This window comes from Hypanus sabinus, chromosome 2 (assembly GCF_030144855.1).
Source record: "Hypanus sabinus isolate sHypSab1 chromosome 2, sHypSab1.hap1, whole genome shotgun sequence".
In the NCBI taxonomy this organism is placed as follows: domain Eukaryota; kingdom Metazoa; phylum Chordata; class Chondrichthyes; order Myliobatiformes; family Dasyatidae; genus Hypanus; species Hypanus sabinus.
Window position 1 is genome coordinate 39,182,072 of NC_082707.1, and position 12,266 is coordinate 39,194,337.

Here is a 12,266-nt window from a genome sequence, read left to right on the forward strand (position 1 = left end):
TAGATAGATATCTGATGGATAGGGGAATCAAGGGATATGGGGACAAGGCAGGGACTGGGTATTGATAGTGAATGATCAGCCATGATCTCAGAATGGCGGTGCAGACTCGAGGGGCCGAATGGTCTACTTCTGCACCTATTGTCTATTGTCTATTGTCTAATCCAGGTAGCCAAATTTCTCTGGATCCTATACCTCTTGACTTTCTGAATGAGCCACCACGGGGGACCATAAGACCATAACCAAATGCCAGATGCCTTTCTAAAATCCATATTCACCTCGTCTATTGTTCTATCTGCTTCAATTTGTTTTGTCACTTCCTCAAGGAATTCAATCAGTCTCATGAGAAATGACCTGCCCCTAACAAAGCCATACTGACTATTCCTAATCACACAATGCTTCCCCAAGTGCTCATAAATCCTGTCTCTTGGAATTACCCACCACTGACATAAGACTCACTGTTCATTAATTCCCAGCATTACTCCTTTTATAATTCTTGAACAAAGGGATGACATTTGACACCCTCTAATCTTTTGGTACTCTTCCTGTGACCAGTGAGGACACAAAGATCATTTCCCTTACTTCCCATAGTAAATTGGATTGTACTCCATTCAGCTCCAGGGACTTGTCCAGCCGAATGATTTTACATTTCCAGCACATCCACCTTCTTAGTTTTGACATACTCCAGCATAGTTTCCAGGGAACGTGCTAAGATAGTAGCGCAATATTAATATGCAACAGCCTCTCCAGACTCTGGATTTGGGGATTGCCAAATGTTATGCGGATTTTCTGGTGTAGTCTGGTTTGCCGTGTGCTTTTGTGATATAATTCTGGAGGAAAGTTGTTTCATTTTTTTAACTGCATTGCAGTTGTGGTTTCTAAATGACAATAAACCAAAATTCAATTCAATAACAGCCTGTTTTATGTTGTCCTCACAAACATCAAGGTCCTTCTCACTGGTGAATACTAAAGCAAGAGATTCACTAAGAACCTTCCCTACCTCTTCTGACTCCAGGCACATGTTTCTTCTTTTATCCCTAATGGATCCTAGACTCACTGTAGTCATCTTCCTGTGCTTCATGTATGTGTAGATCTTCTTGTGGCTTTCTTTATATATTGTGTCTATATATTGTGTCAGAAATTCTATTGTGTTAGGACACACCTAACAAATTCTGCCCCATCTGAAACTTTTACCCTAAGGAGGTGCCTGACAATATTGAGATAACAATCCTGTGATTTTTGCACCTTTCCAAAATCTTCCCTTCCTGTTTTTGACATCCACCCGTACTGACGCAATGCTCAATCCCTCCAGGGTGTCCTCCCTTTCTGCAGCTGTGATTCTATCCCAGTTAGAAATCCCCCTCCCTCACATCTTTACCATTTTTCCTGTCCCTTTTGAAACAACTAAATCTCAGAACATCCAGCAGCCATCCCTGGCATTGCGATAGCCAAGTCTCTGTAATGGTCACAACGTCATAGTTCCATGTACTGACCCATGCGCTAAGTTCATCACCTTTGTTCCTGCATTAAAATAGAGACACTTTAACCTATTCAACAGACTGCATTTATGCCCTATCAATTACCTATCCTTCCTCACAGTCTCTCTACATATTACAACTACCTGTACACCATTTGCCTATCCTCTGACCTATCGTTCTAGTTCCATCTCACAGCCAAATTAATTTAACCCCCCCCCCCCAACAGCTCTAGCAAACCTACCTGCAAGGATATTGGTCCCTTTCAAGTTCCGGAGTATCCCATCCCTTTTTATACAGGTCATACTTTCCCCAGAAGAGATCCCAATGACCCACAGATCTGCAACAGTGCCTCCTGCACCATTTCTTCAGCCATGCATCCAACTACCATATCATCCTATTTTTACCCTTCCTGGCAAGTGGCACAGGCAGAAGTCCAGAGATTACTACCCTTGATGTGCTGCTTTTCAGCTTTCTACCTAGTTCTCTATACTTTCTCCTCAGGACCTCACAGTTTTTCCTTTCTATGTCATTGGTACCAAAATGTACCATGACTTCTGACTGCTCACCCTCCCCTTAAGAATGCTACAGATCTGATCTGAGATGTCCCTGACCCTGATACCAGGAGACAACATACCACCTGAAAGTCTCTGTTATGTCCACAGAATTTCCTGCTTGCTCCTCAAATTATTGAATCCCCTGTCACCATTGCTCTCCTCAACTCCTCCTGCCCTTCTGTGTCATTGATTTAAACTCACAAACTTGAGCAACTAAATTTATTTCTTAAATAAGGAAATATATGGAAAATGCCCTTACTTAGAAGAGCTTATAAAGTTTTATTATTCTACTGGAAATGCCTTTTGTAATGACACTGTGCCCACACATGTTAATAAATAATCTTTACAACATGAACAATCATAAAGAACACTGTACATTAAAATAGAGTTGAACCCAACATATTTCAAAAGTATTAAAAGCATAGAGACTTACACTTAAGCATAGCCAGCCTTGCTTCTTCGTTGGTTTTTCCTTGAGGTATTTGTCCTGCTTCATTGATCAAGGTAATATTTCAGTTTGTTGTGATGTATACTGAAATTGCTTCAAAGGGGAAATTAAGCCATATGCTTATTAAAGCAAATGTAATTAGTATTTGGTGGCCAGCCAAAATCTATTGAATTAGAAATGAAATGGTAAGTATAAAAGGGGATGCTTGTTTGATAATCTAGAATTTCGGTGGGTTTCTGTTGGTCCTCAGTCATTACGGGTAAGAAATGGACAAAACAACCAGTGCATTCGATCAAAAATGCACTTTATGTCAGGAAGCAATTGCAGCCTTACTTGGTATTTAAATCATTTGAAGCACCTCTACAAATTTGGAAAGTTGTCCCAATTCTAACACTGTGTTATGAGCATAGAAGTAAATAATAATGCTGGCTTTGTGTACATTGCAGAACAATGGTTAGGTTAGCTAATAAGCTGACAAAGGCAAGGAAGACAACAGAAATGTTAACTTGCAGAGAGCAATTTTACAAATTACCGGCTTCAAAAATTTCATGGGAGTTCCTGTCTGTTCATGGGTTGCTACATTTGGGATAGACTCATCTCACTGTTTGAAGTGAGATGTATCATAGTGAATGAAATTTACATTGTGAAGGCAGAATAATTGAGCTGTTTTTCCTTCTGGTGAGGGTGGCTTATTCAACAGAAGGATCTGAAAGATGCTGTCTGAATTGAATTTAAAATGCAGCATAAAAATGGTGTAATGGTTGACATCAAACACTTATACTGTACATTCCACAAAATTGACTGCAGAACTTTCCAACAACCTACGAAGTCCCATTAATGGAGGGCAGTAAGTCTGGGACATTGAAGGCTGGAACTCTGACACCGGATATGTTGTCTATTTTGTCTTTTGCAAGGAAGTTTCCAGCCACCTCTTTTAAGTCTCCTACTTCTTCAGTGGTTTGTCCTGAGCTGTCTTCATTATTACAGACTGGAAGCCTGGACTCAACCCCAATGAACCCCTTCAACACAGAGGACAAATAATTGACCCAATATAGTGCTGGAGGTTTTGTTTGCTCTGAATTTGCATTTCAATGCTAATCCTGGGAATTCTATCATCCAACTCTCCCCAACTTCCCTGATCCATGTTTACTGTTCATCCATCTCCTGGTAGGATAGATTTCCAGCCTTGCCTAATTGTTTAATCTTCTCCCTTCTTCCATCCTAAAAACTCTGACCTCTCCACTGGATATGACTCCATTTCTTCTACAAGACCTCTCCTTCTAACCAATCTCTCTTCCTCTGACCCCTCTTCTACCCTACCAAAATGTCCAAGATCCCATCAATTCTGGTTTGGCGTCTAATCTCTCTCCCCAATTCCTTCCTGGTTCTGAGAGAATCAGAGTCAGAATGGGATTTATTATCGAAGACATGACATGGCATTTGTTGTTGTGCAGCAGTGGTATAGTGTAGGGGCACAAAAATCCATACATTATAAAAGTAACTAAATAATGCAAAGAAGGAATAATGAGGAATGCTGAAAGATAAAGGAATACTGACATCTACCTTGGTGGCAACTCTCAAACATCTCCTCATACTTATCCCTCCAGGAGAACTCCACTCTACACTATCAGAAAACTATGGTGAACACAATCACAGGCCTTATCCCCTATCCAGTTCCCTAACCCAGCACTACCTCCTGCCCAAGATCCACAAACTGCACTGTCTGGGTAGAAACATTGGAACATAGGAAATCTACAGCACAATACAGGCCCTTCAGCCCACAGTGCTGTGCCAAACATGTACTTACTTTAGAAATTACCTAGGGTTATCCATAGCCCTCTATTTTTCTAAGCTCTATGTACCTATCCAGGTGTCTCATAAAAGACCCTATCGTATCCGCCTCCACCACCATCAGTGGCAGCCCATTCCACACACACACCACTCTCTGAGTAAAAAACTTACCCCTGACATCCCCTCTGTACCTGCTTCCAAGCACCTTAAAACTATGCCCTCTCATGTTAGCCATTTCAACCCTGGGAAAAAACCTCTGACTATCCACATGCTCAATTTGCCTCTCATCATCTTATACACCTCTATCAGGTCACCTCTCATCCTCCGCCGCTTCAAGGAGAAAAGATAAAGTTCACTCAACCTATTCTCATAAGGCATGCTTCCCAATCCAGGCAACATCTCCTCCACGCCTCTCTATAGTTTCCACAGCCTTCCTGTAGTGAGGTGACCAGAACTGAGCACAGTACTCCAAGTGGGGTCTGACCAGGGTCCTACATAGCTACAATATTACCTCTTGGCTCTTGAACCCAATCCCACGGTTGATGAAGACCAATGTACCGTATGCTTTCTTAACCACAGAGTCAACTTGTGCAGCAGCTTTGAGTGTCCTATGGACTCAGACCCCAAGATCCCTCTGATCCTCCACACTACCAGAAGTTTTACCATTAATAAAAGGCCTATTGTCTCTGCCTGGTCCCTTCCTACTGAACTAGTGTCTTCATATCTCAATTCCATTCTATCCCCTTGGTTCAGTCCCTTCCCATCTACATCCAACTTCTCATTCCCTTGATCTCCTCAGTGACTTTCAATTCCCTGGCCCTGACTGCCTCATCTTCACCATGGATGTCCAGTCCCTATACACTTCTATCTCCTATAAAGAGGGCCTCAAAGTTCTCCACTTCTTTCTTGACAAAAATCCAACCAATCCCCCTCCATCACCAACTCCTCCATCTGGCAAAACTGGTCCTCACCCTGAACAATTTTTCCTTCAGCTCCTTCCAACTTCTCCAACCCCAAGGGATAGCCATGGGCACTCACCTGGCCCCCAGCTATGTCTGTTTCTTTGTTGGATTTGTAGAACAGTCTATGTTTGAAGCCTTCCCCATTTATACTCCCTAACTCTTCCTCTGCTATGCTACCGACTGCTTTAGCGCTGCTACGTGCACCCTCTCTAAGGTTGTCGATTTTATCAACTTCCACCTCACCCTTCAATTCACTTGGTCTATCTCTGTCACCCTCTTGCCCTTTCTTGATCACTCTTTCTGCATCTCTGGGGACAAACTGTCAACTGACATCTTTTATAAACCTACTAATTCCCATGGTTATCTTGATTATGCTCTTCCCACCATATCGCCTGTAAAAATGCTATTCCCTTTTCTCAGTTTCTTTGCCTCCATCACATCTGTTCCAGGACATGAGAGATGTCCTCTTTCTTTAAAGAACGGGGTATCCCTCTCTCTATTCTTGATGCTGCCTCACCTTCATCTGTTCCATTTCCCAGATATCTGCACTCACCCCACCTTCCTGCCACCTTAATAGTGACACAGTCCCTCTTGTCCTCACCCACCATCCTGTCAGCCTCTACAACACATTATCCTCTGCAACTGCCACCATCTCCAAAGGGATCCCACCACAAAATATATCTTTAACTCTTTGCTCACCCCCCCCCCCCCCCGCCAGCTTACCACAGGAATTACTCCTTCTCCTTATTACTCCTTATCCATTCATCCCTCCCCACTAATCTCTCACCAGGTACATATCCCTGCAAATGGCCCAAGTACTATACCTGCCCATACACCTCCATTCAAGGTATCAAACAGTCCTTCCAGGTGAGGCAATGCTGCAAATCTGCTGGAGTCATCTATTGTGCCTGGTACACCTGATGCAGTTTCCTCTACATTATGACACTGTCATAAATTCACGGACCGCTTCATCGAACACCTCCACATCATCCACCACAACTGGGACTTCCTGTTGGCCAAACATTTTAATTCCTTTCCCGTTCCACCGTGTCAATCTGTGGCCTCCTCTTGTGCTAAGATGAGGCCTCAGGGTAGGGGAATAACACTTTCCTCTGGGTATCCTCCAACCTGATGGCATGAATATTGATTTCTCCTTCCAATAAACAAATTCCACCACACCCCATCCCTTCCTCTACTCCCCACTCTGACCTTTTACTTCTTTGCACCTACTTCTCCCTGGGTCCCCTCCTCCTTCCCTTTCTCTTATGGTCCACCCTCCTCTCCCATCAAATTATTCCTTGACTTTTCCCACCCACATGGCTTCAGCTATTACCTTCCAGCTGGCCTCTTTCCCCTCCCACACCTTTTTATTCTGGCATCTTCCTTCTTCCTTCTCAGTCTGAAGAAGGGTCTCACCCCAAAAAGTCGTCTGCTCATTCTTTTCCGTAGATGCTGCCTGACTTGCTGAGTTCCTCCTGCATTTTGTGTGTGTTCCCAAAGAATAATGAGGTAGTGTTCATGGGTTCATGGATCATTCAGAAATCCAATGATGAAGGGGAAGAAAATGTTCCTGAATTATTCAGTGTGGGGCCTCAAGCTCCTTTATCTTCGCCCTGATGGCAGTAGTGAGGAGAGTTCATGTCCCAAATAGAGAGGCTGTTTAATACCTGATGTCCCCCCAGGCCTAGGAGTGGTGGAAGCTGTGTTTCAGTCTGATTACTTGAGACTTCAAGATTAACCAGGGTTCTGGCAGGGGCCCAGAGCTAGGTATCAATGGCATGAAAGAGGCTTCCTCACAGTACTGCCTGAGACAGGGTTAGCCAAAAATATGTGGCTGCTTAGGAAGCTGTGGGATTCATGCATGCAATTTCCCTGCTTCAAACATTCATCCATTTATCTAGTAGAAATGCATGTATCTGCTCAGTCACCACATGAACAGAGTAAATGGAATTCCAACAAGTCCCAAAGTAAAACAATTTCTGCAAATGTGTCACTTCAACTCCAAATTATTCTTTAAAGTGTCCATTTCATACTCACCCTCTAATCTTTTTCTTTTACACACTATCTCAAGTTTTTGCGGTAAAACATCTCCATGTCAATGAACCACAGATGAAACACATTGTTTATCATTTGGTACATGGGAGACAAACTTCCAACATGTCAGTCAAATTACTGAATACTGTCTCGGTGATTTTCATATATGATTATCTGTCCAGGTCCTGATTCATTTCCCAGAGATAACAAATTAAGGAACAGGTCAATTATCTTATCTCCATGTTTCCCAAAGAGCTTGACATTGAGAATAATCAATTAGTGGAGCTTCACTAGAGCAGTTAAAAATAATAAAAATGGATGGACAACAACAGGAACTTTAGGGTCTTCCTGGATGGATGAATTTAAATGGTCTTAAGAGAGAATATTCGGGCTTCAATTAAAAAAGAAGAAAATTGAACACAAGCGAAAGTGTAGATGCTGGAAATTTGGAGCAACATATAAAAGCACCAGAAGAAAGTGCTAGATGTTCAGGGAGCATCTATGGAGGGAAATGGACAGACAACATTTCAAGTTGAGACCATTATCTGGACTGTAAGGAAGTAAGGAGACATCCCATGTGGAAAAGTGAAGCAAGGAGGGTGGAGCTGTACGTAGGTAAGAGGTGGTTTCAGCTGAGGAGGGTGATAGGTCGAGCAGATAGGGAGAGAGCTGGAAGGTGACAGGTGGATGTGACAAAGGGCTGAGGAAGATGGAATCTGACCGAAGAGGACAGTGGAGCATAGAATAAAGGGAAGGAGATGGGAAGGGAACCAGTGTGTTCAGGTGATGGCAGTTGGAAAGGGTGGAGGAGAGGAAAGAGATAGAGTGATGGGGGGCAATTGGACCAGGAGGAAAGAGGAAAGGAGAACACAAAAAAAATGAATGAATGGCAGAAATTACCAGGAATTGAGAGTTTGATGTTCATGCCAGCAGGTTGGAAGATCAGACACTTTGATGGCCAATCTAATCCTTCTTTTACCTCTACAGAACAGTGGAGAAGATCAGGGGCTGGATCCAGTCTGACTGCCACCCTTGGCCTTGTTATCCATGCAGCAGGTATGAGTCGACCCTCCGTATGAGGTGTGGAGGGGAGGGTGGTCTGATCAGCCCACAGAGTGTGGTATACCATTGCAAAGGTACAATTGAGCAGGAGCTGCATTGTGGAGGTCGAGCAGCCTGTGTGAAGGAAGTACATGGTGGAGAGTTGGCAGCAGGGGGCCTCTGCTGTCATTTTGGGTATACGTTGTTGACTGTGCCAACAATCCAGCTTCAATTCCCATGGCTGTCGGTAAATAGTTTGTATGTTCTCCCTGTGACAGTGTCGGTTTCCTCCGGGTGCTCCAGTTTCCTCCTACATTATAAAGACATACGGTTAGGATTAGTGAGTTGTGGGCATACTGTTTTGGCACTGGAAACATATTTACAGCTGCAAGCTAATCTCAGTACATCTTTGGACCTTGTTGGTCATTGACGCAAAAATGACATTTCATTGTACGCTTTGATGCTTCAATGTACATGTGATAAATAAAGCTAAACTTTCTTTGTAAGGGAATATCATCAGTTTATATTATGTATTTGAATGTTACAGATGCATTTAAAAAGTGCTGGCACAGCTTCTCCACCAGCAGAAGATATTCAGACAATGAGCCTGTGCATTTTTATTTTCTAAACTACAAGGATAATCAGAGTGTAAATATTTTTTTTAAAGCGGATAATTGGTGAGAACTGATTCCCCAACATTATGGAGGAAGGTAAGTATAAAAAGCTTTTTTGCATTAAACAAAACTTAAGTTACAACAGAGAAGCAAGATTATGCAACTACGTATCTATGAGATGTACTCCTTACAACAATTTGTATGAAAACAGACTTTTTTGTTCTAATGGTTTTCTTTCTTTTAAATATTGTGTATAATTTATGCTTTTGTTGTAAATGCTGCTCATACTCTCACTGGCTACTTTATCGAGTCACCTGTACACCTAGCCATTAATACAAATATCTAATCAGCCAATAGTGTGGCAGCAACTCAATGTTTAAAAGCATGCTGGCATGATCAAGAGGTTCAGTTGTTGTTCAGACCAAACATCAGAACAGGGAAGAAATGTGATCTAAGTGACTTTGACCGCGAAATAATTGTTGGTGCCAGACAGGGTAGTTTGACTATCTCTGAAACTGCTGATCTCCTGCAATTTTCATGCACAACAGTCTCTACAGTTTACAGAGAATGATGCAAAAAAACAGAAAATTATCCAGCGAGTGGCAGTTCTGTGGGTGATAAAGCTTTGTTAGTAAGGGAGCTTAGAGAAGAATGGCCAGGCTGTTTAAGCTGACAGGAAGGCGGCAGTAACTCAAATAACCAGTGGTGTGCAGAAGAGCAATTCTGAATACAGAACATGTTGAATCTTGAAATGAATATTACAGTAGCAGAAGAACATGAACATTCACTCAATGACTACTTTGTTAGGTACTTCCGAAGTTCAAAACAAATTTATCAGCAAAGTACATATATGTCACCATATAAAACCCTGAGATTCATTTTCTTGTGGACAATCACAGTAAATACAAGAAACACAATAGAATTGATGAAAGACTGCGCCCAACAGAACAGACAACAACCAACAGGCATAAAAATCCAACAAACTATGTAAATACAAAAAGAAAGAGAAAAAATAATAAATAAAGAAATAAATAAATAAATAATATTGAGGATATGAGGTGAAGAGTGTTTGAAATCTTCAACCCTCCCCCAATATCAAGGACCCCTCAGTGTCTCAAAAATCAGTATTCATCACTAAGGACCCTCACCCTCTGGTCATTACCACCATTGGGAGTGAGGGACAGGAGCCCGTAGACCTACGCTCTATGATTCAGCAGCAGCTTCTTCCCTTCAACCATCAAATTTAGCTACAAATCCAACTTCATATAATACAGTGCCAATAAACCTAATTCTTATTCTGACTTCCCAGCTTCTCTCTCTCTCCCAATGTCATCTGCATGTTGAGTGCTTCTAACAAACTCTGCTTTCATTTCAGCTATTTTCATCTGCAATATTCTACTTTGGCTTTAATTTATTGCTATTTTTACTTGGACAGTTTCTGTAAACATATGATGTTTAGTTTAATCGTTAAGCTATGAAGTTCAGTGTTTCACGGTATTTATTTAAAATGTTTGATGTGCTTTAGAAATTCTTTCTGAAGATTCAGCGAATGACTTTCCAGATGGAAACTTGGATTTTAATGACAATGTGACATCTAGGGGTAAGAATAGCATGTCATATTATATTCCTGACAATTGTTCTTAAGGGAGAGAGGAATGTATAATGATGGCAATGCCATTGATCTGTGCTTGAATTCTCAAGTACAGAAAGCTAAAAGATATAATATCTGAGGTTGCTCATAGCTAATAATCATGACTTTCATTAAATTTCCATAAGACAAAGGAGCGAAGTTGGCCATTCGGCCCATCGAGTCTTCTCTGTTACGAACCCCATAACTGGGTCACTTACCAGCAAAGGTAGAGAGGTCCATTGAAGTCTGATGGTACTATTTTTAACAGTATTTATTGATAAAAATACACAAAATAACATCAATGCAACCATACAGATAATATACGTCGTCAATACTAAATCTAAAAGCGCGGGTATAATAATAATCAATAAGAAATAGTCCTATTGTTGTCTAGGGGATAATGTATTGTCCGATGGAAATATAAAAGTCACTGTTAGTTTGTTCAAGCTGCAGCGTTTTGGTTTGAGAGAAAGACGTGTTAAACTTGCCCAGTCCTTTTATGATGTCAATCCTTCGAGAGTCATTGGGAGTTGGTTTCCCCGTTGTTAGCTAAAAGCCATTCTCCCATGGTAAAAGCCACCAGTTCTGGGGCAAATGGAAACGAACGCACGTGGCCTTCCTCCCACCGGCTTCCGCTATTACGGGATCGCTAGCGTTTCTTCTTGTGCGTCTGAGGGGCTGTTCCCACAGACCCTCTTTTATCCTGACTCACAGGGTCGCAGATGTCAATCAGGTTGGGGGTGATGCAATCCCTCCCTCAATCAGCCCACTTTGCCTGAGGGCTTCCACATAGCACAGTATTGTAATACACAAGTCCGTCTCCAAGGGACAATGGCCGTTTCCCGTAGATTTTATATCGCTGGGGGGGTCAAGACATTCTGCACGTCTCTCTCTCATTTCCTGGGTCTCCTGACCCAAATCAATAGCGATCCTGTGATTCTCTGAGGGGGCTACCCCGCACCCTTCGGCCCCCTCAGAGCTGTGGTACATTCATAACACCTCCACCATTTTATCATGAGCTGATCCATTCTCCTATTTAGTCCCACTCCCCCACCTTTTCACCATAACCTTTGATACCCTGGCTACTCAGATACCTATCAATCTCTGCCTTAAATACACCCGATGACTTGGCCTCCACTGCCTCCCGTGGCAACAAATTCCACAGATTCACCACCCTCTGGCTAAAAAAAATGTCTTCGCATCTCTGTTCTGAATGGACGTCCTTCAATCCTTAAGTCATATCCTCTTGTACTAGACTCCCCCACCATGGGAAAAAACTTTGCTACATCCACTCTGTCCATGCCTTTCAACATTCGAAATGTTTCTATGAGGTCCCCCCTCATTCTTCTAAACAGTCCAAGAGCAGTCAAAAGTTCCTCATATGTTAACCCTCTCGTTCCCAGAATCATTCTAGTGAATCTTCTCTGAACCCTCTCCAATGTCGGCACATCCTTTCTTAAATAAAGGAGACCAAAACTGCACACAGTGCTCCAAGTGAGGTCTTACCAGTGCCTTATAGAGCCTCAACATCACATCCTTGCTCCTATACTCTATTCCTCTAGAAATGAATGCCAACATTGCATTCACCTTCTTCACCACCGACTCAACCTGGAGGTTACTTTAAGGGTATCCTGCATGAGGACTCCCAAGTCCTGTTGCATCTCAGAACTTTGAATTCTCTCCCCATTTAAATAATAGTCTACCCGTTTATTTCTTC

The 12,266-nt window shown here is 42.3% G+C and overlaps 1 protein-coding gene and 1 long non-coding RNA gene across 3 annotated transcripts in view; one reads left to right on the forward strand and one right to left on the reverse strand.

Moving 5' to 3' along the window:
• Positions 1-7,656: 7,656 nt before the first annotated feature.
• The window catches only part of LOC132404603 (uncharacterized), a 43,637-nt gene continuing 39,027 nt past the window's right edge, over positions 7,657-12,266 (reverse strand). For both annotated transcript variants that reach the window (XR_009515602.1, XR_009515595.1), the window contains exon 5: positions 7,657-8,615. This is a non-coding gene — a long non-coding RNA (uncharacterized LOC132404603). The remainder of the gene's footprint in view (positions 8,616-12,266) is intronic.
• Positions 9,006-12,266, forward strand: part of LOC132390573 (NACHT, LRR and PYD domains-containing protein 3-like) — a 31,688-nt gene continuing 28,427 nt past the window's right edge. The window contains exons 1-2 of the mRNA XM_059963183.1: positions 9,006-9,015; positions 10,445-10,519. Coding sequence (XP_059819166.1) covers positions 9,006-9,015; positions 10,445-10,519 — 85 coding nt within the window. The remainder of the gene's footprint in view (positions 9,016-10,444; positions 10,520-12,266) is intronic.